We start from the raw sequence: 27,739 nt of genomic DNA, 5'->3' as shown, positions 1-27,739 counted from the left end.
CAAGTGGTCTTGCACTGTATATTTATCGGTCTTCTCAGCGAGCAATTACCCGCTGCTTCGTTTATTTAATCCAGTACATTTCATTGTTTGGTGCTACACAAGCGTGAGCATATGTCATGCCTCTTTTATGCGAAGCATACTAGCCGCACAACCAAGCTCTTCCTTGCTGCGGCGCGCACGGCCGCGTAGCTACCATTGAGGGTATGAGCCATTGTTCATTGCTGCGCGTCTCATATGTGGGTCTATTCTCTTTTAAGTTTGCTATGTTTGTTATTAAGTTGCTTTTATTTTTATGCGTAGCATATTGCAATCACTCAGTTCAGCCTTTGGGCGCGGCCGGGCAGCCACCATTGACCTTGAGCGCAACCACGTGACGTGACGTCACAACAGCCGGAGGAAAATCTGGGCCCCAACTCGCGCAATATGCATCGCATTCTTGGCTTAACCAAACTAAGCCTGGCCATTTTTATGCGAAGCATACTAGCCGCACAACCACGCTCTTCCTTTCTGCGCCGCGCACGGCCACGTAGCTACCATATGACGTCATAACAGCTGCAAAAGCGGAGGCTCAACTTGTGCGCTCGCTTGCGGCCGCGTAGCTACCTAGCCGGGTCTCAGCTCGTGTGCTCGCCTGCATGAGTTGTTTCTTCGTCTAGGTGAACCAAATATAGCCAAGCAGCAGCAGTTCACCAGGCTAAACAGTGGTTCAACAATTAAAATAAAGGCTAGTATGCTTCGCATCCTGGGCTTAACCTTAGCTAAGCCACAGCCATTTTGTTTTTATGTGCTCTTTATCATTCCCTTTCCATTGCTGCAAACTCACCACTATCTAGCATCAACAAGTTCATAGGCCAAAACTTCATGACATAATCTGGGCAGTGCGCGCGTGTGAGCATCTCAGTGCACGCTTTCTGCTACTCACCGAACATCGCAGCCCCGACGCCGTATTAGAAATCTTCCTCACGTTTGTGCTTGCTGCACACTCAAGTTGTAGCCGATGGCTGTTTGCCGGTTCTAAGTTTCGCGAGCCAAGCTTAACGCAGCTTCTCATCCTGCAGCTACGTGTGTGGGATAAGGCTGACACTGGGCTTCGTTGCATACGTCCGGCACTGCGGCACTGAGCAGTAGCCCGCCATGCTGCAGACAGCCAAGGCGGGAAAGCCTCACCACTTAAACAGAACCGCAGCACAGATGGAAGTCTATAAACTTTCGTTTTCAGCTCGCTTCGGCGCTTTCGAAGCAGCCAACGCGGCGGCTGTGTCCACATGATCCCGCATGCTACGTCACGCCAACGGTGGCGCCAGCTTTTCCAGTGGTGGAGCTCGCCCCCAATAGTGGTATATTGTTAAAACCAGTATTGTTATAAGTGGGTTAGACTGTACTACAGTAAATACAATGTCAATTCATCTGTCAAAATGCAAAAAAAAGAAAAGCAATAAATATGACTCTTTAGAAACAATGTAGCACTCAGCTAAACAAAAAACACCTGAGCTGGAACTGTGGGTCCTGGCACTTTGTTAGAACACCTGGCATCAGCTTTTTCTGCCTTTAATCATCCTCCTCCACTAATACCACACACACCACAGAGGTTTACAAGTGGGGCAAGGCTCAAAAGCATCAAGCATCCTCTAATATAATCCACCATAGTGGTTCAGTATTATGCATGTAGTGCACGTACATGGGAGCCACACTGTAGAGAAAGTGGAATGCCAAAAATGCTCACCTACTGAAATTTTAAACAGTTTTGCCAGGTGATTGAAAATGTACTACATATATGGAAATCATGACTATGGCATTCTTCACAGTCACGAAATTAAATCAATCAATGCTCATATACTGCACCTCAATCTGTGCCGTGTGGGAGGCATAGTACTGCAGAGCCTGGGCTGTCTTGCAATCAGAGCTCTCATGCGGCTTCAGCAGCCCAGCCAGGTCTCGGTTGTGCTGGGCTAGCTGGTGGCATAAGATGTAGATGTTGTGGCCTACTTCCTTTGGAGACACACCTACTCCGTCTCCTCCACCTGTACCCCGGTTGTCCCCAACAGCATCATCATCGTCGTCATCATCTTCATCCTCATCCTCGTCTTGGTGATATGCATTGCATGCCACCTCCACTAGCTGCCGGGGGCTCATGTTGAAGAGGATGCGCTCAGCATTCTCACTGTCCCCTCGGCTTTCCATGATAGCCAGCAGCAGCTTGCTTGCATTGTTCTGAAACCAGCAGAAGGAGAGCATGTAATATACTTGCACCCCTCTGTTAAGCGCTGTGGCTGCAGCTTGGCACTAAGCAAAATTTTATTGCAATAGCAATTGTATGGACACTCCAGGTGCACTTCTGCCACCTGGGTCACTGTCGCCACTGCCATGATGTTATGTATAAAGTCCAAGTGCAATAACATTGCGGTCACACACCGTATGCTGTGGGTTGAGTGAAAGCTCTGGTGATGGAGGTGCACCCTGGCACCCTTGAGCAGGCATTCCCCTGTTCTGTTGTCTCTACACCTCTCCCTTTCCACTCACGATGGTTGTCAGGACTCGCTTTTGCCACGGACCAATTTGCAGACATGACGATTCACACTGCTGGCCACGGCAGCCGCAGCGCAACCAGCACAGTGATCAGAGCGAGCATGAGGAAGAGCTAATGGGACATCATTCAGTACATAGACATTTTCGATCTTGTCCGCTGGCCCCTTGGTTTGGGCACTGGGCTTGAGCTGGTCTGCAGTGCCTCCCCTTACCTTGTGTTGGTCCTTTTCTGAACGCTAAGCCAAAGAGTGATGCCTAGTGCTCATGCATGGTCATAATACGCTGAGCTGCACTTAATGGAGGCCCAAGCTGATGGATATTGCCCAAGTTCTTGCGAGTGAGCCCAGTGATTATTGCAAGAACAAGCAGCATTCCCGTGGGGACCTTTCCTAGCGGCATGTCATGGGGTGCCATCCTACTGCAGTGATGTGTTAGCGGCGCCTCTGTCTCTATCGCTCTAGGGGCGGGAGCCCCTTTGATTTCTGTGCCAGCCCGAGGCCGGGCGTTTGTGCAGTGTTGGGTGTCGCCAGAGACAAATAAACTGTTTCCGCTAACATAGGGCAATACTGTGTTTTCTTGCGTGTGCAGTGCTCGGTGCCTCCGCCAACCCCTTTTGCAGCCTGAGCAGGTGCGCTAGATTGCGCGAGGCGATGGCCAACGCAACCCTGTGGCTCGCTAAGCCCGAACCCGTGGTGATCAGCACTACTGTAAGATGTCAGACCCCAACAAAGCGTGTGAGGGTGAGTCAACAAAGTTGGTGGCTTGATCACACGCCTGTAAGGGAGGAAAGTGGGGAGGAAGCGAGCCCTCTTCCCTTGTGTGCAAAGCAGCAGTGGGGGAGGGGGGGAGGGGGGGGAGGGTTGCATTCTACTCTGGTGGCGGCTGCATATGGCACAACTGAGCACGTCTGCATGGACCCTACCTTGAAAGCAGTCTGTGGTGGGTGAAGATTCTAGGCACACTGAGGGCTGATGGCATCGTGTGCACTGTTTTCTCTCCGCTTAGTTCGCATTCTGCTGCTGCTGCTCTTCCTCATACCAGTTTTTTGACAGTGAATGTCCAGAGTCATCAAGTGAGATATGCTCATGCTTGCCTGTGCACATGTTATTTAGTTGTTAATTTAGTTATTAAACAATTGTTCATAAGTTTATGCGGCAGATAAAGCTACTAGCATTACTTCGTATAGCTGTCTAATAATTTGCTATCACAATGAATGCTTCGCCTTTTGGGCATAACAGAAAACTTTTTTATGGCAATATGAAACATTTAATAGATTGTGGACTAACTAGAACAAGATAACTTTAGAGAGATTGTTGGCAGCACCCATTTCAAGACCTTGCAACCCTCAAACTATACTGACAGAACAATCAAGCTGCAATGTGGTTACAGCACGTCAAGAGCAACCAAGCGGCTCCATTTATGTGTGCAATCTGCAGCCACTGAATTTTACTAGAACCACGCAGCAAAAATAACATGTTCCAAGATTTTAATTCTTAATTCCAAAAGTGAGAAATCCAGTTCATACAAACAAAAAGACACCTTTAGACTTCACACACTATCATTTCCACCTCATCACGAGAGTTGCAAACTTATACAAAAAACAAAATAATAAAGACGCCAAATAAACGTACACACACAAGAAAAGAGAACGGGACAGGGCGCCATTCAGAACTGCATTATTCACAGAACCCAGGCACATATATACGGTTGGTCAACAAATGCGCACAGAGCAAGTTTTCATTCACGCATCTAATCAAACATTCATGATACATAACGCTCAAGAAACTTCTTCTCAGCCTTATATAATAATACTGAAGTTTTGCTAATGCATAAGCTGCCTTTCTTGTCTATGTGATAGGCTTCAACCAGTTTTCTTGCTCTAGTATCCGTACTTCGGGCAAGAATGCACACATCTGAAAAATGTGGTTCACAAGAGCGTGAGGGACAGGTCCCGATGTGCGTAGGCAAATTTGGGCCCTCTTTCATTTGCTCAACATTTCTTTCATGCTCCCCGACATGCTCATTAACACGGCGCCTGGTCTGACCCATATAAGAACGACCACACTAGAGGGGAATCTCGTACACAACCCCTTTGGCACACTTAATGAAAGGTCGCCCATGTTTGGTTCCACAGCCTTTTTGAGCTCTTTTTTCTTTTCTTTTTGCAATTTGAGAGCAAAGGCTTCCGAGCTTCCTTGGGGCTGAAAACACAAGCGGGACGCCATGTCTGCTCACTACCTTCTTCAGGTTGTGGGCCACCTTGTGCACATATGGCATGGCCACCGGTCTCACCTCTTGCCAAGGGGCCTCTGCTCCAGCTCTCATCGCCTTTCTCTTCATTTTTTGTAAGAGGCTTTCCGCTACTCCTGTTACGAGCGAGCAGGGGACCCAGCTGAAGCCAGCCTAGCCAAGTGATTGTCAAAACTCAATGCCATCTTGTGAACACACGACTTCCTGAGTGCAAACTCAAGGCAGAGTGACGCAATTCCTCTCTTTACTAATTTTGAATGCGCCGAGTCAAATGGCAGAAGCCCTTTCTTTGCACGTGGAGCATAGCATGAACAGACATGATCCTTACAAAACTCAATGCTAAGATCTAAAAACTGTAAAACATTTCCTTGCAGCAGTTTACGAGCAAAATCCAAGCCTTTTCCATGTTGTCTAAAAACAGATAAAACATTAGCCACAACTTCTGCGGAGTTTACACTGCCGTCCTTAGTTAAAATAATTAAAAAATCATCTACATACCTAAACACTTTAGAAACCTTGTTAGCTGGTAAAACATGGTGCAAATACTTGGTCCATTTGTGAAAGAAAAACGTTACATAACACAGGGCAACACAGGATCTAATGCATATACCAGCTTTCTGCAGAAGAAACTGATGGTCAAACACTATAAAAGTAGACTCCAGGTAAAACTTTAAAAGAGTTAAAAAGTCATCAACTGACACACCGGCAGAGTCCTGAAAAGAAATAGGATCATTCCTTTCAATGCACTCCCTAACTGCAAAGAACAGAGCATCATGGGGAACAGAATAAAATAAATCAGCAATATCCACAGAAAAGGCAAAACCCACACTACCTTCAGTTCTCAGGAATTCACATACTTCATCCAATCTTTTCGTTAAAAACGTATCTTGCACCTCTAGCTTACGCAAATTCTTTAACAAGTAAGAGCTCTTATTTGTTAAAGAATTTGCGTAAACTAGATGTGCAAGATCCGTTTTTAAGGAAAAGATGGGATGAAGTAAATTCCTGAGAACTGAAGGTAGTGCGGGCTTTGCTTTTTCTGTGGATATTGTTGATTTATTTTATACTGTTCCCCATGATGCTCTGTTCTTTGCAGTTAGGGAGTGCATTGAAAGGAATGATCCTATTTCTTTTCAGGACTCTGCCGGTGTGTCAATTGATGACTTTTTAACCCTTTTGACGTTTCACATCTTCCTTCTTGGCATCGCAGTTCACAATGACAATCCAGACAGACTTATTATATTTAGTGTCATTCAAGTAGTCTTTCTTCTCTTGTATCTGTTCCTTAGAGCAGCGCACTAACTACTGTCCTCCTTCAATCGTTATTGCTCATATTTTCCTTAGAGTTTGTCTGGGCTTTTTAATGAGTTCATAAGCACACAAAGAAATTGATAAACATTTTAAGGGAGAATGTGGGACATAGACCAAAAATTCTTAAATCTATTTTGTTTTTTCAAGGTATAGTGCTGAAAACTTCAGCATAAATGTAATGTTATATGCTTATTTAGAATATAAGGTCCATTTTCATATATCTCCTTTATCTCCTTTGGTTTTAATTTCATTATGCATGATTTCTTTAATTATCTTCTGCAAAGATTTGCAAAAGCATCTGTTTTTTAGATTTCACTAAATAGGGTATCAATGGCTCCTGCACGATTCAAGAAATGCAATAAGGATAACTTTATTGCTCTACCTTCCCTAGAACACGAGTTGTAAGGTATTGAATTTCAAACTCGAAAAAGTGTTTTTCTGGTGACTAACTTTGAAGTCTCGCAACTCTTGTTCTAGGTAAGGCAGAGCAATAAGGTTGGTCTTGTTGTATTCCTTGAATCATACAGAAGCCATTTGGACTCTGTTTAGCGAGATTGCAGGAACTGATATTGCTCAAATCATTACCAAAAATTATTTAAAAGAAGCTCGCATAAAATTAGAACCAGAAAAGATGAACAAAAATGGACTGCATGTTCAAAATAAGCACTTAAGATTACATATGTGTACAAGTTTTCAGCACCATATCTCTAAGAATTATTTTTTTTTCTAAGACCAACCTCCCCCTTAAGTAGTGAAATGTTGCTTTCACTCAAATTTCTGATGCAAGAAATTAGTGCAATATAAGATAAGTAGGAAAAGCACTCTGTAGCTATAACACTATAACTAGGAGTTCTGAAGGACTACAGAACATAAAGGCAGGAGATGTACTACCTTCAGTTCAAGGACAAGATCCATGCGCTTTTTTCCAAGTGGGTTGATGTCATTTAGAACCAGGGCGATGATGATGTCAATTCCATTGCTTTCATGCATGGCAATGCAGTTCTAAAATAACAAAAAAAAAGAAAGTAAATTCTATGAGCAACAGTGATGACTGCATGCATGCATAATTCCACCAGGCCAGAGATTAGGAAGAGAGGCAGCCATTCAAATACATGCACCTCAGTACTCTGTGCAGCTGTTGAAGTACCTCACAAAAGGCGAATGCATCTGATATTCCTGTAATTTACTCTGCTCAAGAATGTTTCCACACATAAGCGAATGTAACATTAACGTGAGCAAAATGCAGAGCTTGATATATGAAAAGCAACATCTAGCTTTTAAGAGTTCTTGGCACTGAGAGTTCAATTTTTGACAAATCACCTGGTTTTCATGGCAGGGACCCTGGCAATATTCTGTCAGAGTCTCAAGGGTCTGATTTACAAGATCCACATTGTGTTCGTTGATGTAGAGACCAAGCAGGCCCAAGCCACCCGTGGTGCTGCCACAAATGCAGTCCAGAAACAACAATGTCTCTGATACCAGGTTATAGTTGTTCTTGTTGCATTGGTTGCGCAAGAAATCCTGCACATAAGCAAGGCAGTCAATGCGGCAGGACAAAAAGCAATAAGTTCATGTAGGTAAAAAAAAAAAGAAAAATCAACACCATCTACAAACTAATCAAATTAAGAAATGAAAATAGGGAAAGCTTCACAGTGGAAAAAAGATGACACAGTGTATGCACTCGACATATTTCTTGAAACTTTTGTTTCACTGCAGCAAACTGCCTTATTTCTATCACTACATTGAAATTATTCTGAGTAACTTCCCATGATTTAAACACATGATTCCGACATATCTGTAACACACACATTGTAAATATTTCGTGACAAGCTTCAATGCACACACAACCTTTGTTCTCAAGGAAGCTACAGGTCCTTTTTGCTCAGGTAAATAGTATCTAGTGCGGCGTGTATTTCTCTACAACTTCTATTGCTACCTTATTGGCACACCTCAGTCAGCTTGACTTTATGAAAACTTGTGTGGATGCTGCGAGTAGCCCACATTTTGTGAACCCCAGCACGTGTAAAAGGGAACCTCAGGTGGCAAAAATTAATCCGGAGTCCTCCACTATGGCATCCCTCATCATCAGATTGTGCTTTTGGCACGTAAAGCCCCAGAATTTAATTTTAATTTTAGCTAAACTTTTCATTGGCATGTTCGCCGAGGTTTCCTGACTGAACTCAATGTTATGTTAATGTTCTTTATCATTTCTTTCTTTTTGAGCTTTCTCCTACGAGTTTAAGTTGTGGTGATGCTTGACTATCACACGTTCCCTGATGTTATCCCCACATGGCTCTTGCGTCTCCTGTAATCTGGCTTCTCCTAGTAGCTAAGTACCAGCGGGAGTACGCGTGGTTGCAGCATATTACGAGAGATGGCGCGAGTGTTGTGCTGCTAATGCCACCTAACGGTGGGGTTAGTGGAGCACAAGAGGGAGTAGGCTCTTCCTCTTTGGCTTGGGGTCAGCAAATGGCACGGACATTCCACGCATGCACCATTCTATGCTTCTGCAAGACCGTCTCATGAGGCTTAGGGGCAGGAAACCGGAATGTACAAACGTGATTGTTCGAATGTGCCACTATTCGCATGACCATACACGTGAATAACCAGGCATTGGTGCCCAGCATGGGGTGAACATATTCGCTCGATATCCAATCACAGTGAGTCAAACTTCCCAGATTTGTTGCGTGCCTATCGGCATGTTCTGTGGATAGAAATTAGGCTAGCAGGCATTAGTGTATGAAAGGTACAATATATGCCCTTGTGATTGTTTTCACTGCTTTGTTGTTGTTCCTTTGTCCCAAAAGCATGTGTGAGACTCCACAAAGTGCATCCTCTGTTTCCCTCTGGTATGTCTTCTTGGCAACGACCTACTGTTGGTACTTACAGCATCAGCTGGCATGACCAGTTTGGGCCACATAAGCAAAATTAATGGTTAATGTTTGTTCTCATCATGTCCTCACACAACCCTGGGCTATGGAAATGATGCTCAGCAGTATCTTGGCTGTAATTGCTGGTCTTTTTAAAGACAATATAAGCATGCCAAATATTATATAAAACATTTCAGTAAAATTAAATCATGCAAAGTTTGTACTCGATGTATTTTCACTTAGTTTTCACTTTGTATCTATTTCTTACATAAAGTACTTTTCAGAATAACAAGGCCTTCACTCCCTCCCCACTTGCCCTTCTTTTTCTTGGCAAAAAGGGCAACATTATTCAAAAAGCTTGAGACACTGTCATCAACCTATGATATACTGCAAACAACAATCCAACATTCAGAGAACGGAACAATGCTGGTATCGTGGCTATATTAAGATTCACTTTCTGTTGTAAAACGACCCAATTTTAGCATTAACTATGCAACAAGCTTCTTCTCTTCCAGTGCCAAGACACCGAAAAAGCCATTCTTTGTTTAATAGAACAATAATTTAGTCAATTGTCAACATAACTTATTTAGGTCAATTATGTTCACGTCAATAACACACAAAAATGCTCTCTCAAGTTCAAGAACATGAACCGAGTGCATAATTTGTTAATTAAACCAAGCAACAATAGATATTCACAGAAGTAGCCTTCGGTACAATGTTGTGTCTTCACAACCAAGTATCAAAACCAAACCAAATTTAATGAAGTTTCAGCAACCAGAATATTACAACTAGCAGCAAGGACTGCCCACTTGTGCAATAGAGTCAAACAAAGCAGACATGCCTGCAGACTTCGGTTGTGGTTCTCACACAGCAGCTGAAGAAAACGCAACACTGGCTGCATGACCAACACCTCGGGTGCCAGGCGTGGCTCTTGGGGCCGCTCATTTTCCTCACTTGGGGACAAAGGGCTGCTGCCTGCTCAAACAGAAGTGCACGGTACAACTGCATGCAGACAGACACTGCACCCAGGGTCAACTACATATGTGGAATGAACCGAAAATGCAGAAGGAGACAAGAAATCTGCTTACTTATAAATCATTCACACTTCATAGATAGATGGATAGTACTCTTGTATTCAAGAGTACTACCATATACAGTAGAACCTACTCCCTACATATTGAAAATAAATGCGGGAATAAACATATTAACCTGAAAAACATAGAATCTAATGTCATTAAAAAGTTTCGTAGAGCCTGCTGTAGCTGACATCTATGTAATGCATAGATGTCAGATAAACAATGGATAAACATCTATTGCAGCACGAACAGCCCGAGGCAAGCATTGTCGTTTTTGCGGCTTCAACATGTTTATGTTTGCACTCCTCAAGTTCAGCCTGGTTCAACAGCTTCTTCGAGCAGAGTATTTTGGTGGGAAGTTTTGACACTTTGTGGCACAAGATGCCAATGCGCCTTGAGTCTTGAAAACCAAGGAACACTTTGTTGTTTTTCTCTTACGCAGTGTTTTAAGATAGTGAAGGGAAACCAAACTGAAATCGAGCTGGTTAGCCACGCAAGAATGATACAGCCAGAGCGAAACAGGATGTTCACTTCACACTGCCTGCAGGAGGGAATGGGGTGCATTTGTGTTATTACCTATTAAAAGCATGCAGTACACTTTACGCGGCACTACGCCACATGTGCTGTCAAACAGATAGGTGAAAATGCTTATCGCATTAAGGTTGGCAGTGACGGCTGTGAATGCGATGTGTAAAGCCCTGCGAGGATGTTTGCTGGTACCGAAAAAGAAAATTTAGTGCATGCTGGTATTTTCATGTGACACAGGCGGGTGAGTACTGCAGAGAAGCTTTCATGTCAGGCATCTACTTCTCTTGATCATGATCACGTGTGCCTAGAGCATTTTCATAGCTAGAAAACATATGCAACTGCAGTTTAGCGATGTACTGAATGTTGGTGCTGAAATATTGTGTTTTCTGAGGATGTGTTAACCGATTAAATAAAAGCACGACTGTATTGTCTTTTTTTTTGTTGTTCTTGATGGTGAACATTGGCGCCAGGAAATCGTACAAAATGGGATCGTATCAACGAGGTGCAAGTGGTGCATTTGCAAAGTTGTCAAGCCTAAGTGTTGAGTTTGCTCAGGAAAAAAAAAAGGTTCTGATGCAGGCACTTCACAGGCATTTTCAGATTGCTTGCGCCATCCTGTTATCACCAAAATATTTTCTTTACTGGCCCAACTAGATGGAATTCAGGGGTCAATACAGCTGGTCTACATGGCCAACAAGGTAAAATTGGCAAGCCAAAATTTATGTCTACCAATCACAGCTAACGGAACAGACCTGTAACTTCATTCTGCACACATTTTCTTGGGAAGTCACTTAAACTGCTTTTGTATGAAGATGTCATAGCAATCCAGTTGTGCAGTAAGTATGCACACAGTCTTCCCCTCTGTTCACATAAATCAGTTCATCTCATAACTGATGACTTGTACTACAAGTGCAGCTGGTCATCTACCTACTACATGCTTTCACCACATGCAGACACCTCCTTATACAAAGATTTATGCATTCCTTAGACATCGCCTATGTTGATGATGTCATCTACATAACAATCTTGCTGATTTTCATCTATCAGAATTCATCCATCTTCATCAAAAAGTACAATAAAAAACATGCCTTCACATGAACTCGATATTTAACATGCAGTATAGGAAGAAATATATTACACCATTTGCACACAACATGAATAAATTCAGGCACACGTCTAATTTGGGGTCTTCTTGTGTTATTCTTATCTTAACCTGCAAGAATGGCTTTGACCTTCCACTTCTTGACCACTTTTGCACACTCTGCTACATTCACTCTCACCATGAACAGGTACTCTGCAAAGCTCTTTCCCAAATGATGTGCCATGTGCATGTCCAAACAATGCCTAACATCTCAAGCACTCTCTAAATTCTTTTAATACATTAGCATTAAGCATTTTAATACTGCCAGGACTGCAGCTGTTTGAAACACCAGAGCATCAGGGAATAAGATGTGCCAATCTCTCACGATGGCCTGGAAAGCCTGGAGCACAAGTCACGGGGTGTCTACCAAGTTGACATTTTCAAATTCACTGAGTTTTCCAGCTTTTCCCCGAGTGCCTTTGCAAGATTCCCTGAGTGACACAGAACTTCGTTTCACGTCAAGAAGGGTTGACACCATGTCGCCCAGTGCTGTCCCTCTGTAGTATGCAAGTTAAAAAAATTAATGCAGTTTGAATAGTATTAAGTAATGTTTATTTTATTTAAAAAGAAAACGGAAAGGTAGGGTTAGTAAAATGCATAGTGAATAAAATATCTTTGAAAAAAATAGTAAAACTCATTGCAAATAGAGTCAAACATTCTCAAATACGAATGAAAAGGAGATGCATACTGTGGGGAGCACCCGCTCCCATTTTCTTTCGCATACTCGCGTCGTCCCGGTCACACGTGGCGGACGCGTCGAGCCGTTGTAGACAAGGGAGAAGCAAATATTTTGGAACATGAGCTATTTCTATCAACTGATAGCAAGCTAATTGGCATGAGGCCTGGACTTTGTCACAAGTGAGATTCTTTCTCAACAGTTGGTAAGTCAACCTCAACTGTCCTGACATACTCTAAGCCATCGCACAACAGCTCAGTGGTGCGTTTCACTGTTTTGAAAATTTTATTTTGGTTTGGATGAGAGACATCTGCATCTCGGCGTCAGCCAACGCTTTGTTTCTTGAGCTCAAGCTCCCACAAAGAAGTGGCGGCACATTTACTTTCCCATCCATTCCTCAGTGCATAGGCCGTTTCTGTTCTCCTTCTTTTGCCACACGTTCGCCCCATGGACCATTTGAAGCATTCTTTTAGTCTTGTACAGTCGACGTCCGATTTTTCGAACTCCCTAGGGGCCGCGAAAACGTCCGAAAAACCGGACAATTAGAAAAAATGAATGCATGTCTTTTACTGCCCTTAAGGGCTCAAATCGCCACACGCACATCCGAAAACGCTCTGAAGCCTTGTTAGTACACTTATTAGGCATATCGGTGCTCGTATTGTGACAGGAGATGGCGGGTGCACGCGCGTATAATTAAAGAATACAGACTGCCCCGTGACCAGTGCCCCTTCCTACGTTTGTTATGCTTCGCCACAATACTTTCGCGTATGCTTCACCACGTAACATTACTGTATTGCGGCGAAGCTGACTTTTGAAAACCGGCATTATGCAACGCGCCGCACTTTCCGAGCTTCGAAGCCAATCGCGACGGCCACATAGGCGGAGTCGGTGCCATTGCCTAGAGCAGTCAATTCTTTCCATGAAAAACATGGCACATAATGGCAAGAAGCTTAACAGCGAATTTCGAAGCAGCTAGGCCTAGCGTTGGCGGGGTGGTGGATACGGCTGCCAGCGGATTTGCGTGCCAGAGCGCCAGTTCGAGGCAGCAAGGTAATCAAAATGACGGAGGTGGTGGTAGCTTTGATTATTGCCGTTTCGGACGTGCGGTCACGGCAATGAGTCTAGAAACTCGGACGGCGAAGGGTTCTCGCGTTCGAAATTTCAGACTTTCTTTACATTGACTTTGTGAAATATGAAGCCGTAAAAAAAAAATTTGACGCAGCCTGAAATCAGTGAGAAGGAAACTTGACATAGGACAAACCAAGATGTATGCACTGAAAGATAAGCAGGGTAATATCAGCAATCTTGAAGGTATAGTAAAAGCAGCGGAAGAATTCTATACTGGCCTGTACAGTACCCAGAGGAGCCATGATACCTCAAATAGAAACAGTAATGAACAGGATATAGAAACTCCTCTTATAACTCGCGATGAGGTCAGAAGGGCCCTGCAAGACATGAATTGAGGAAGAGCGGCAGGAGAAAATGGAATAACAGTCGATTTAATCAAAGATGGAGGAGACATAATGCTTGAAAAACTGACGGCTCTCTATATGATGTGTTTATCAACTTCCAGGATCCCAGAAAACTGGAAGAATGCAAACATTATACTAATCCACAAAAAGGGAGACGTGAAAGAATTGAAAAATTATAGGCCCAATAGCTTACTCCCAGCATTATATAAAATATTCACCAAGATAATTTGCAATAGAATAAGGGCAACACTGGACTACAGTCAACCAAGGGAACTGACTGGCTTCACGAAGGGATACTCTACAATGGATCACACCCATGTCATTAATCAGGTAATCGAGAATTCCGCAGAGTACAATCAGCCTCTCTATATGGCTTTCATAGGTTACGAAATGGCATTTGATTCAGTAGAGAAACCAGCAGTCATAGAGGCATTACATAATCAAGGAGTACAGACCGCTTACGTAAATATCTTGGAAAATACAGATTCCACAGCTACCTTAATTCTACACAAGAACTGTAGGAAGATACCTATAAGGAAAGTGGTCAAATAGAGAGACACAATCTCTACAATGCTATTCACTGTGTGCTTGGAAGAAGTATTCAAGCTATTAAACTGGGAAGGCTTAGGAGTAAGGATCGACGGCGAACATCTCGGCAACCTTCGGTTTGCAGATGACATTGTGATATTCAGCAACAATGCAGACGAGTTACCACAAATGATTGAAGACCTTAACAGAAAGAGTGTAAGAGCGAGGTTGGAGATTATATGCAGAAGACAAAGCCACTGATCAATAGCTGGGCAAGGGAAGAGTTCAAGATCGCCAGTCAGCCTTTAGAGTGTGTGAAGGAGTACATTTACCTAGGTCAATCACAGGGAACCCTGATCATGAGAAGGAAATTCCCAGAAGAATAAAAATGGGTTGGAATTCATATGGCAGACATTGTCAGCTCTTGATTGGACACTTACCATTATCATTAAAAAGGAAGGTGTACAATCAGTGCATTTCACTGGTACTGACATATGAGGCAGAGACTTGGAGACTGGCAAAGATACTTGAAAACAAGTTAAGGACCGCACAAAGAGCGATGGAACGAAGAATTCTAGGCATAACATTAAGAGACAGAAAGAGAGCAAGTGGGTACATCCGATATTCTAATTGACATTAAGAAAAAAAAATGGAGCTGGGCAGGTCATGTAATGCACAGGTTAGATAACCGTTAGACCATTAGGGTTACAGAATGGGTACCAAGAGAAGGGAAGTGCAGTCGAGGATGGCAGAAGATTGGGTGGGGCGAAGAAATTAGGAAATTCGCGGGCACTAGTTGGAATCAGTTGGCGCAGGACAAGGGTAATTAGAAATCGCAGAGAGAGGCTTTCGTCCTGCAGTGTGGTGGTGGTGGTGGCGGCGGCGGTGCCACGAAGCCAACCGAATTATTGGGCATCCGGAAAGTCAGTCGTTGACTGTGCACAGGCAACTCCTCCAGCAGACGACAAGGCGTCAAAGAAGATTCATTACGATTCCTCTCTGTTACTCAAGCCAGCATTACCCAGACTTTCGTTCCCTTTCAACAAAACTTACTACTCATTTTCCCTGACAGAAGCACAAATTGCCTGAGTTTCCCCCGGGTATGAGGGTCGTTTGATAAGTGTGGTAAAAAGCAATTAAAGATACCATGTTTGCAGAAAACAATATTTTATTTTTCAACATAGTTCCCTTCCAGCTCCACGCAATTCTTCCAGCAGTGCTCCAAATTTTTTATCCCCTCAGAAAGAAAGGATAGCTCAAGGCCATTGAAGTAGTGATTTACCACTGAGATAACCTCTTCATCTGAAGAAAATTTCTTTCTAACCAGCCAATTCTTCAGGTTTGGAAAGAGAAAAAAGTCGCATGGGACCAAATCCGGAGAATAGGGTGGATGAGGCACAACCTTGAAGCCTAACTCGTGCTATTTGGCCATTGCAACAAGCGATCTGTGGGGCGGAGCATTGTCTTGGTGAAAGAGGAGTTTTTTCCGTGCTAACCCAGGTTGTTTAGTGCCCAATTCTTTTTTTCGGTTGATCTAGGAGTTTTGCATAACATGGTCCTGTTATTGTTTTGCTATTTTGTAAGTAGTCTACAAAGATTATTCCTCATGAATCCTAAAGACAGTCACCATAACCTTTCTGGCTGAACAAACAGTCTTTGCCTTTTTTGGAGCACCTTCATCAGGCCTAGACCATTGCTTTACCTGCTGTTTAGACTCTGGAGTGTAATGATGTATTCATGTCTCATCAACAGTCCCAAATCGACACCAAAAGTCCTGCGGATTGCGATCAAGCATCAATAAATACTGCTTCAAGATGTCTGCCTTCATGCGCTTTTAACTGATCGTCAGCAGTCGCGGCAGCCAATGTGCACAGACCTCCTTCATCTGCGATTTCTCATGAAGAATATTGTGAACTCTCTCTGTCAAGATACCTACAATTTCAGCTATCTTAGGTACATTGATTCAGTAGTGTTCCATGATAATTCCATGAATTTTCTATACCATTTCTGGTGTGGTAACCTCCACTGGACATACAAGACGCGCTTCATCTCGCGTCAAAGTTCGGCCACGTTTGAATTCATTTATCCAGTAGTCAGGGTGTCTACCAAGTTGACATTTCCAAATTCCCTGAGTTTTCCAGGTTTTCCCTGAGGGCTTTTGCAAAATTCCCTGAGTGATGCAGAACTATGTTTTATGTCAAGACGCGCTGAAACCATATCGCCCTATGCTGTCACTCTCTAGTAAGCATATGAAAAAAATTTGAAAAAAAAACCGACTTAATCCAATTTGAATACTAAGGAGTAGTGTTTATGTTATTCAAAAAAATATAAGGGAGGGGTTATTAAAATGCACAGCAAATAAAATGTCTTCGAAAAAATTTTCAAATCGAGTTGGACATTCTCTAGCACAAATAAAAAGGAGATGCATACAGAAGCAAACATTTTCGAATATGAGCTATTTCCATGAACTGATAGCATGCTCAGTGTCATGCAACTGTCCTGACATACTCTCAGCTCGCACAAGACGCCTCAGTGTTGTGTTTCACTGCTTTAAAGAGTTTATATTGGTTTGGATGAGGGACACCTGCATCTCAGCATCAGCCAACAATTTGTTTTTTGAGCGCAGGCTCCTTCAAAGAAGTGGTCGTTCATTCCTCAGTGCGTCGATCCTTTCTGTTCTCGTCCTCCTTTCGCCGCGCGTTCGCCCCACGGACCATTTGAAGAATACTCTTGGTCAATTTACAGTCAACGTCCAATTTTTCAGACCCCCTAGGGGCCGCGAAAACTTCCGAAAAATCAGGCAGTCCGAAAAAATAAACTCATGTCTTTTACTGCCCTTAAGGGCTAAAATCGACACATGTACGTCTGAAAAAGCTCTGTATGCCTGTCAGTGCACTTATTAGGTATATCGGTGCTCCTACTGTGACAGGTGAGGGCGAGTGCACACGTGTAAAATTAAGAAATACATACAGTGTCCCGCGACAATTGCCCCTTCCTACGCTTGTACGCTTCACCGCGTGACACGACTGTAATGAGGCGAAGCAGACTTTCGGGAAAGAGCATTATGCAATGCGCCGTGCTTTCCGAGCTTCCAAGACAAAATTATTGCTGTCAGCGGAGAAATGAAGAAACACGGCACCGAACGACAAGAAGCTTAACAGCGAACGTCGAAGCAGCTAGGCCTACCGTTGCCGCAGCGGTGGCCACGGCTGCCAGCGCATCTGCGTGCGAGAGCACCGGTTCAAGGCGGCGAGGTAATCAAAATGGCAGCGGTGATGGTTTTCATTAATGCCGTCTCGGAGCTGCGATCACGCAAAACGTTTAGAAAATCGGACGGCGAAGAGTTCTTGCGTCTGAATTTTCAGACGTTATGATACATTGACTCTTTGCGATACGTGGTGGTGCCGCGAAGCCGTCCGAGTTATCGGGAATCCGGAAAGTCGGTCGTTGACTGTACACTGGCAACTCCTCCAGCCGACGACGATTCGTTACGAGTCCTGTCTGTTTCTCGAGCCAGCATTACCGCGACTTTTGAACCTCTAAAAAAATTACAGCTAATTTTCCCTGATAGAAGCACAAATTCCCTTAGTTTTCCCTGAGTTTTTCCAGACTACTCAAAATCCCTGAGAATTCCCGGTTTTCCCGGTTGGTAGACACCCTGAACAGGTAAATGGTCTTCAGTGATGGTTCAGAGCCTCCATGATCTTCGCTCAACTCAGCTTTAATTTGGGCAGCCGTCCACTGTTTTAAATAAAGATGTTTGATCACTGCTCAAAATTTACCTTTTTTCCATTTTGGCAGCAATCACCACACAGCTCAGCGCCAATGGCTGTCAGAAGCTTACTAACTGTCGGTATCAGCGTAAACAAGTTCCGCCATCACATGAAGGGTGCTTCACGCGTGCCGCCTAGAAAAAAAAAATAATTGTAGCGCCATCCCTTGTATTTTTACCATACTTATCAAACGACCCTCATATTTCCTGACTATTCGAAATCCCTGAGAATTCCCTGTTTTCCCGGTTGGTAGACACCCTGAAGTAACTTTTTCACACGGTTGGTCACTTGTGGCGAGTTGTGCATCCAAAGTGTGCTTTCCAAAGCTGTGAAATGTTCCAAACTTTGTTGTCATTTTACACATGTAAATGTGCACACTAGAAATGAAGAAGAGACCTTACAGCACATGCACCGAAAACAGTGATCGAAAATGGTTTGAAGGCGCCAAGCCGTATGTCCTACGAAATTGGGTGAAAGCTTGAAGCCTCATGTGGCAGTAAATCACAGACAAGGGACATCGTCTGCACCAAGATAGTGCCTTGATTTTCGCCACCTTTGTAGCCATTGCACAAAATTTTTTGCTTTTGATTTCATTCACCAGTCTGTCGTTATTAACTACACGTCCTGTCACATCCTTGATGCCTCTGCTTGAGTTTATAAAAAGGAGGAAAACAGCCTTTAAAATGAGGGTAGCCATTTCATACTCTGCCTTTTCCTTGCACTGCAAATGCACTTATAGAAGAGTGCACGTATAGAAGAGTGCACTTATAGAAGAGGTCTTGTTCCCATTAGGTGTACCAGATTTTTTCTAAAGCTGGGTTCAAGTTACGTGAAACACCCTGTACAATGACTGACTCAATATGGCTCCAAAAGCATCTTGTTTTTAAAAACAATGGCAACTTCTGTAGTGGTGCAAACAATGCCATGTGTCCATTTTTATGTTCAGGACTTGATCCTAAACAAAGCTCGCTTTTTTTTTTTTTTGTCTCAGAAGAGCTACAGGATCAGAACTAGAGCATCTCTTGCTTCTTGGGGTTCTTGAGCTTATTAAGCAGGTGCTTCAACCAAATGACACAAGAATGCATGCTCTTCTCAATCATGAGCTGCCCTCTTTTCACGATGTAAAACACCGAGATGCATTTGTGACTGACATGCCCAGCGCAATGCTCATCAACTCTAACTTCTTCTGCTATTTTCCTCATTATTTGCTGTGGCTGCCATCACCAACCTTCTGCACTTTATTGACAATAGTCTGTCCTGACTGGCAATGCTTGTTCTCTTTGGCCACTGAGGGCAAACATTTTACTGCCATGGGGTTACAGTATTTGAACTATTACGTTGTGTTTACTTTTCTTTAGGTTTGCAGCTTGCAAGTGTGCCAAAGATAACTACAGGATTTGTCCATAAAGTAATGAAACTGCCTGTTACGCAGTGCTGCAGTTGCCAGTAGCGTAAATCCCACCACAAATCACTCCTCCCTGGAGGTGGGATTTGTGGTGGGGGTTCTAAGCTAAGTAACGCACCAGGCAGCAGTCACGCCTGAGCTAATGGAGCATTTACTGGAGCAGTAAAATGCAATTAAACTTTGCTTTCACCAAGGCAAAACCATTCCTGAGACACTTGCCTTGGGTAAGGAGGCTTACAAAGACGATGCACTGTCAAGGTCCCAGGTGTTCCGGTGGTTCAGTGAGTTCAAGAATGGACGGGAGACCGTTGAAGACATGGAGCGATGTGGACACTCTTAAACAAGTGGTTTAGACGAAAATATGGCCAAAGCAAAATTTCCTGGACTCCGACCATTGTTTGAGTATCAGATTAATCGCCAAAGACCTTAACTGCTTTTACAAAACAACGGTTCACAAAATTATTTCTGCAACTGAACTCGTTTGTTTGAAATTGGTGCCAAAAGTGTTCAGTGATGAACAAAAACAACGATGAGTTGACGTTTCCCGTGAGCTCTTGGTGCAATTAGAAAGTGAATGCGGCTTTTTAGATGCCATAATAGCAGGCGACGAATCATGGGCCTTTTAGTACGACCTTGTAACCAAGCGCCGAAGTTTGGAATGGCATACCACAAACTCCCCATGCCCCAAGAAAGCGAGAATGTACCAGTCCAAGGTAAAATAAATGTTCATTGTCTTTTTTGACAAGCATGACAAGTTTATGACAAGCTTTTGACAAGTTTTTGACAAGTTTTGACAAGTCCACAAAGCATTTGTACCTCTGGGACGAACCGTCAACACTCTGTTCTACAAAGAAGTTCTTGTATGCCTTCACAATGCCATAAAGCGGAAACGACTGGAGACTGCCAATCGCTGGAAGCTCCACCACGACAATGCTCCAGCCCACACCGCCTTCATTGTGACAACCTACCTGACCTGTATAGGGGTTGCAACCTTGCCGCAGCCACCGTACAGCCCTGATCTGAGCCCGGCACACTTTTTCCTGTTCCTAAAGCTCAAGAGAAGCCTGAAAAGTCACCATTTCAACGAAGTTCCCACCATCCAACGGGCTGTTAAAGAGTCTCTGAAAGAGGTTGTGGCAGCTGACTTCCACAGAGCCTTTGCAGCATGAAAAACGCATTGGCAGTGGTGTATCAATGCCCAATGAGACTATCTTGAAGAATTTTAATAATATGTAGTGATCAGATCAATAAATCCTTTTTACCAGACCCAGTCTCATTACCTTACAGACAAACCCTGTACGAAGGCATGCTACAAACATAATACAGTTAAACCTCGATATAACGAAATTCAATATAAAAAATTTTCGATATAACAAGTACATTTAATTCTTTATAATTTCTTGTCCATGGGACACCATGTATTTGGAACCTCAATATAACGAAGTATGTTCTGCTGGCCAACATGCTCTCAAGGTCGACGCTCATCAACCACCCAGGGGATGCGAGTGGCTCGACAGAAGAAACAGAGGTTCACGTAATTGGCGCAATCTCAGACCTGGTAAGCAGAAAAACTCTGAATCGCTGAATTGCCGACGTGCAAGTGACCCTGTGTTGCAAAAAGTGGTGTGCTGTATCAGCGGCAGCAGCAATCTTGGTGCTCCCGTGAAACTTTTTGCTGCTGAGCTGTCATTCACCCTTTGAGGGTCAATGACGTAAATATACGGTGCCGTGAACAAGTCCAAAATGGTCGACACCGTATAATTACGGTGCGGCCTGTCCGTTTAAGAAGCGCGCCAATTTCCTAACTTTTTCTTTTCTGTCATATGCTGCCACTATGTGGGAATACAGGGAATTTTTTTCGCGTGCCTCCCTCACTCGCATTTCGTTGCATGGTTTGTTTTAGAGCTAGTTTGCTTCAGTGTGTCTACATACTACCGCCCGTGCATTGGCGCGTGTGCACAGGTGGTAGTTTGGGTTTTGTTCTGCAGGTGGTTTCAACTTCTTGCGCTTGCAAAACTGATGGCTATCTCATAACTAATGGCTCAAAGGGCGACTGCTTGTTTCTCACTCGTTTAGTGCTCACAGGGGTGCGCATAGGAAGGATGCCGCCATGCATGTGTTTCCGTTTCTTTTCTTTTTTTTGGGGGGGGGGAGGAGATTCGCAATAATTACCTCTGGTTGGCGATAAGATGAATATTACGGAAGTTTGTCCCATGTTTTGCTTTCTTGACGGGCACACAACCAAATAGTTTCCTTGAGTCCGCACACCTACGCAGTTTGATTACGCTATGGACGTACATATTAGTGTAAGAGCAGGAACATTTGAGACTTGTGAAATATTCTCTTGTGAGAATTTTCGAAGCCTTGAACTATGTGTATAACAATGCATCCAATTTTTTATTCGTATAAGTTTATTTCCTTTTTCATTGTTGTTATTCATGAATGAAGAGCACACATATACCAACGCAAAATATTTTTTTCTCACTTCATGGTCCCCCTAACAGCTACAGTACATTTTTTTCGAAATAGGTCCCTAAGAAGAATTGGAATTCGCAATAAAAAAATCCACCCTGGGCGATCACATATGGTGAAATAAATCAACCCTCAAAGGGTTAATAGAGGTAGTGGTGCTAAAAGAAACCAATGTAATTGTTCCAAAGTCAATGAGGGACGAAATGCTTCAACATAGACACAAAGGGCATTTGGGCGTAAGCAAATGCAAAGTACAAGCCCGACGATTGGTGTATTGGCCTGGTCTTAAAGGGCCCCTGAAACGGTTCGGACAAATTTTGTAGACCCGTAGGGTACAGCTTAAGTAGAACATTCGCACCACAATTTAAGTGAAGCGTTACGTATTAATGAAGCTACAAGTGATTACAAGTTACCCTCCTCCCTAGCCATGCTTTTCATCCTCAACTCGTTCGCCGAGCGATCGCGGCTAAACTCTGCCTTCACTGGTTCTGCGTCACGATGCGACATCATACCGTCCACTTCCGGTTGTTTTGTAGCCCACCCCCACCCGCGCGACACGTCTCCGCTAGCCGCTTGGCCGTCAACCCCAAGCGAGAGCTATCGAAGCAGCGTGCGTTGCAAGCATTCTGTCGTAGCGCCGAACGTGTCTGGTATTCCGGTAATCACACACTAGTAGAACGTTTCGACGGAACGGTGAAGGCATAAACTCAAGCTGAGGAAGGAACTTTAGCGTAGAGGTACATGAGCTGCCTGATCGGTCCCCATGGTCCAGCCATTCGTTGGCGCATAGCTGAACCAGCCAAACAAAGAGCTAATATTGCTCTAACCAAGTGTAAAACATTTTAAACGTTTACAAAAGCAATGTGTTAACGATTACACTCCTGTGAAAAATTTACACCAGCAGCTAAGAAGAATACATTTTGTTACTGCAACTGTGTGTGGTTGAGCTCTGTGCCACCAGGTGGCTGCACCGTGCAGACCATTCGCATTTGCGTTTCTGTTTATCCCCTGAAACGACATGCAAGGGGACACGGCCAGGCTCTGCCCCCTTGCGCTTGCGTTTACCCTAACACTGGGCTCGCGAAACGCTATTGCATTAGTAATCTTCCGGTGTAAAGTGACTGCCGCAATCGTGCAAATCCTGGCGCCCATCGGATAGCGGCAGTCCAATGCACTGCAGCCAGTCCGCTCGTCTAATGGCTTGAAGAGGGACACAATGTCGCAGCTTGACATATTGCCAGTCGCTATGTTTGCAGTCCACAACGCAACAAAGTCGAATCATAGCACTCGCGAAAAGGCAGACCGACACTGACGATGCTCTCGTCAAAGACGGAGCACTTTGTAACACAAGGAGACACTTGCTGTGAGCCAGAAGTGCTTAAGTGTACTGAAAAATTGTTCTTGTGCATTCTCTTTATGTTACTTTTTTTTTATAAAAAACAAGTTAACTAACATTCTAACTATTACGAACATCATTTGTTTACCATAAAGTTGGAAAAATTATCGATCACACACCCTGGTCAGCCAATCGGATAGCTCACCCCACTGACATCATATAGGTGATTTCCGTCATATGGGTAGGGGTGGCTTAAAATTCCACCGAGCAATGTGCTGCGATCGGCAGCGATGTGCATTTTTAAAACCTTATAATAAGTTAGACGCTTTACGCAGAGCACTTAGATGTGTCAATTAATGATCAGAAGGACCTACTCTAACGACTCAGTACGTTTGTAGAAAATTGTCAAAATCGTTTCAGGGTCCCTTTAATGCTGATATTGAAACTATGATAAAGAGTTGCACAGTATGCCGAAGTATGAATACAAGCAACCGAGCAAGCCTTTTATGCTCAGACCAATGCCAGATTATGCTTGGTACAGAGTTGGCGTTGATATCTTTCAGCATGGGGAAGCTCGTACTTGTGCGTATTCGTTGTGCAGTCAAACTTCTTCTAAGTGGAAAAACTGAGTGAAACCACATCGGGCACAGTCATTGCCAAATTGAGTTGCATTTTTGTGCAATGTGGAATCCCAGGCGAGATATGCAGTGACAATGGCCCCCAGTTCGTGTCTCATAAATTTACCATCTTTGAGTCCCCGTGCATGTTCAAGCACGTGACATCGCAGGGTGTCTACCAAGTTGACATTTCCAAATTCCCTGAGTTTTCCAGGTTTTCCCTGAGTGCCATTGCAAATTTCCCTGAGTGATGCAGAACTATGTTTTATATCAAGACGGGCTGAAACCATATCGCCTGATGCTGTCACTCTCTAGTAAGCACATGAAAAAAAAAAGCAACTTAATCCAATTTGAATACTAAGGAGCAGTGTTTATGTTATTCAAAAAGAGAATAGAAGGCAGGGGTTAGTAAAATGCACAGCAAATAAAGTGTCTTCGAAAACAATTGCAAATAGGGTCGGACATTATCAAATACAAATAAAAAGGAGATGCATACAAAGGCAAATATTTTCTAATATGAGCTATTTCTATCAACTGATAACAACCTCAGTGGGATGAGGCCTGAACTCTGTCACAATTGAGATTCTCTCTCAACAGCTCGTAAGTCAACCTCAACAGTCCTGACATACTCCCAGCCCGTGCACGACGCCCGAGTGTTGTGTTGCACTGCTTCAAAGGGTGTATTTTGGTTTGGATGAGGGACACCTGCATCTCGGCATCAGCCAAAACTTTACTTTTTGAGCTCAAGCTCTTTCAAAACGGCGGCAACAAGCTTCCTTTCTTGTTTATTCTTCAATGCGTAGGTCACTTCTGTTCTTGTCCGCCTTCCGCCACTCGTTCGCCCCAAGGACCATTTGAAGCATCTTGATCAGTTGCACTCCACGACCGATTTTTCGAGCTACCCAGGGGTCGCGAAAACGTCTGAAAAATCGGCCAGTTGGAAAAAAATAAATGCGTGTCATTTACTGCCCTTAGGGGGCTCAAACCGCCACAGGCACGTTCGAAAACGCTCTGAAGGCCTGTCGGTACACATATTAGGCATACCTGTGCGTGTACTGTGACAGGAAATGCCGGGTGCCCACGTGTATAATTAAAATATACATACTGTATTCCGTGGCAATAGCCCCTTTCCACGCTTGTTATGCTTCACTGCAATACTTTTTCGTAAGCTTTACCGAGTAACATTTCTGTACAGAGGCGAAGCTGACTTTCACGAACCGGCATTATGCAACGCACTGTGTTTTCCAAGTTTCTAAGCCAATCGCGAGGACCACAAAGGTGGAGTCCGTGCCATTGCTGACAGCAGCGAATTCTTTCAATAAAAAGTTCGACACCCAATGGCAAGAAGCTTCATAGCGAACGTCGAAGCAGCTAGGCCTAGCGTTGCCGCAGTGGCGGCAACGGGTGCCAGCGGATCTGCGTGCGAGTGCCGGTTCGAGGCGGCGAAGTAATCAAAACGGCAGCGGTGGTGCCTTTGATTAATGCCGTTTCGGACCTGCGGTCGCGGCAAAACGTCTGGAAAATCTGGCGGCAAAACGTCCGGAAAATCGGACGGCAAAGAGTTCTTGCGTCGGAAATTTCACACGTTCTGATACGTTGACACTATGGGGTACGAGGTGGCGCCGCGAAGCCGTCCAAATTATCGGGAATCCGGAAAGTCGCTCGTTGACTGTACACTGGCAACTCCTCCTGCCAACGACAGGGCGTCAAAGACGATTCATTACGATTCCTGTCAATCATTACCGCGACTTTTGACCCTTTCAATAAAATTGCCGCTAATTTTCCCTGATAGAGGCCCAAATTCCCTGAGTTTTCCCTGACTTTTTCCAGACTACTCAAAATCCCTGAGAATTCCCGGTTTTCCCGTTTGGTAGACACCCTGCATCTAGTCCTGCTTTTCCACAGTTCAATGGACTAGTGGAAAAAGGTGTCCACATAGTAACACGGATTATGAAAAAAAAAACACAAGAAAATTACGACGATTTCTGGCTGGGCCTGCTCAGCTACTGATCTATACCACTGAAGGACGATCGTTTCTCGGGCGAGCTGTAGCAAGGCAGGTGGCTATGAACCAGGCTCCCTGACTTCAACTCGAAGCCCACAAGAAGGACCTACCAGCGCTCCAAAAAGGGGAAGTGGTGATGATTTGAGATAAAGCACGGACATGCAAAGTGCAGGTCGTGGGACCGGCAGTGCCGAGATCCTATCACATCTTCATTGAAGATGACTAAGTACTTCGCCAGAATCAGTGACACCTGATTGCAATGCATGAGCAATTTTGACGCAATGATCTCGACAGTGATGAGCTGGAAAGCGAGGACGACCAGCCAGACATCACTAACTAGGGTGCACGCAAACCCAACTCAACTCCCAACACCTCTCCCAAGACAGTCTAGGCAGATAACTCGTCAGCCATGATGGCTGCAGTACGACCACAATTTCAATCAAGTGCATCGTGTATCTCGGCTTTAATAAATGATTAAACAGAGGAAGCTGTATCGTGCAGACTACGCACACGTTGCACGTATCAGTTTGCATTGACTGACAGCATAAACATTATGGCATCACATGTCTATGAATGCCGCCAACTATATATATATATATATATATATATATACACACACACGCTGGGCAGTTCCTGAATATACATTCTTTTCATTCTTCGAGTCCGTCTAAGTGACACATATACAAGATTTCAATATAATGAAATTTAACGAACACAGCGAAAGAATATCGAGCCAATAAATGGAAACGTTGATGGACATAGATAGTCAAATGGGTAAATCACAAGCGGCTGATTCCAAACACACCTCTCAAATTGCGCCCTGTGTGACCAATAGCGACCTTCAAAACGAAGTTGCACAGTAGCATCATGTTCTCCATAAGTCGAAGTATGATAAATCAAATCGCGCCCCGCATGCTCTATGCTTTGGGTGTGAGCAAAAGCATGCAAGGATGAGCCGAGAAGGATGGTGGCTTGACGAGTTCTGTCTTCCTGTGCAAGCAAGATGAAAGGGAGGGAGGGGACGAGGAGAGCTTGCTCACGATAACAAGATCAAGCATGCACACGGATGGTAGGGAGGGAATGGGAGGCATGTTGCTCCTTTTCTGGTGTGGCTATGGCTGCGCAAGGCTGTCAGCGTGGCTGAGCACATACGTAGCCTACATGATCTACAGATATCTACAGATAATCTACTGCGAGTGCGAAGAGTGGGCAGGCCGAGATAGCATGGCATCATGGCCCAGATGGCATGGCCCACACGTTTGGTACAGAAAGCAGCATAACCTTAAGTTTTGAAGATACATTAAAGCGAGAGACCAACGAAGCATTAGTTCCCCACTGCCAGTACTATTTACGACAGCGTCATCCCACTACAGGCCACACTATCAATAGCAGCGGTGGAATGGGTGCGAAAGCCTGGATGGCTCCACTTCCTTCCACCAATGTGAAGATTTTGTCGACACAGCATGAAATTGTATCTTTCGTTGCCGACTGTCAAAATCAACAAAATGGATTGTTTTCTTATTCAAACTTGCTTTTTCTGATTGCCCGATAACTCGTAAAATTTTTCGCCCCCTTCCATGTAAGAAAAATCCATCAGTGACTGTACTTATTTACATAAGAGGCCAAATTTCAAAATAATGAAATTTCAATATGACGATGGAAATTGCCGATTTGACCGACTTTGTTATATTGACGTTTAACTGCATGTGATTTTTTCAATGGCCAACCTTGGCAATCGAGCAGCACTTGAACT

The 27,739-nt window shown here is 44.0% G+C and overlaps 1 protein-coding gene across 4 annotated transcripts in view; it reads right to left on the bottom strand.

The window, feature by feature from the left end:
• The window catches only part of Itpr (Inositol 1,4,5,-trisphosphate receptor), a 153,156-nt gene that overhangs the window by 16,679 nt on the left and 108,738 nt on the right, over nt 1-27,739 (bottom strand). For all 4 annotated transcript variants that reach the window (XM_065432316.2, XM_065432318.2, XM_065432317.2 and 1 more), the window contains 4 exons: nt 9,799-9,932; nt 7,408-7,608; nt 6,979-7,089; nt 1,843-2,211 (listed from right to left, as the gene is read on the bottom strand). In XM_065432316.2, coding sequence (XP_065288388.1) covers nt 1,843-2,211; nt 6,979-7,089; nt 7,408-7,608; nt 9,799-9,932 — 815 coding nt within the window. The remainder of the gene's footprint in view (nt 1-1,842; nt 2,212-6,978; nt 7,090-7,407; nt 7,609-9,798; nt 9,933-27,739) is intronic.

The sequence above is a fragment of the Dermacentor albipictus genome, chromosome 5, assembly GCF_038994185.2.
Source record: "Dermacentor albipictus isolate Rhodes 1998 colony chromosome 5, USDA_Dalb.pri_finalv2, whole genome shotgun sequence".
Lineage (NCBI taxonomy): Eukaryota > Metazoa > Arthropoda > Arachnida > Ixodida > Ixodidae > Dermacentor > Dermacentor albipictus.
The sequence above is the reverse complement of the archived record's forward strand: the minus strand, read 5'-3'. Positions and strand labels throughout refer to the sequence as shown.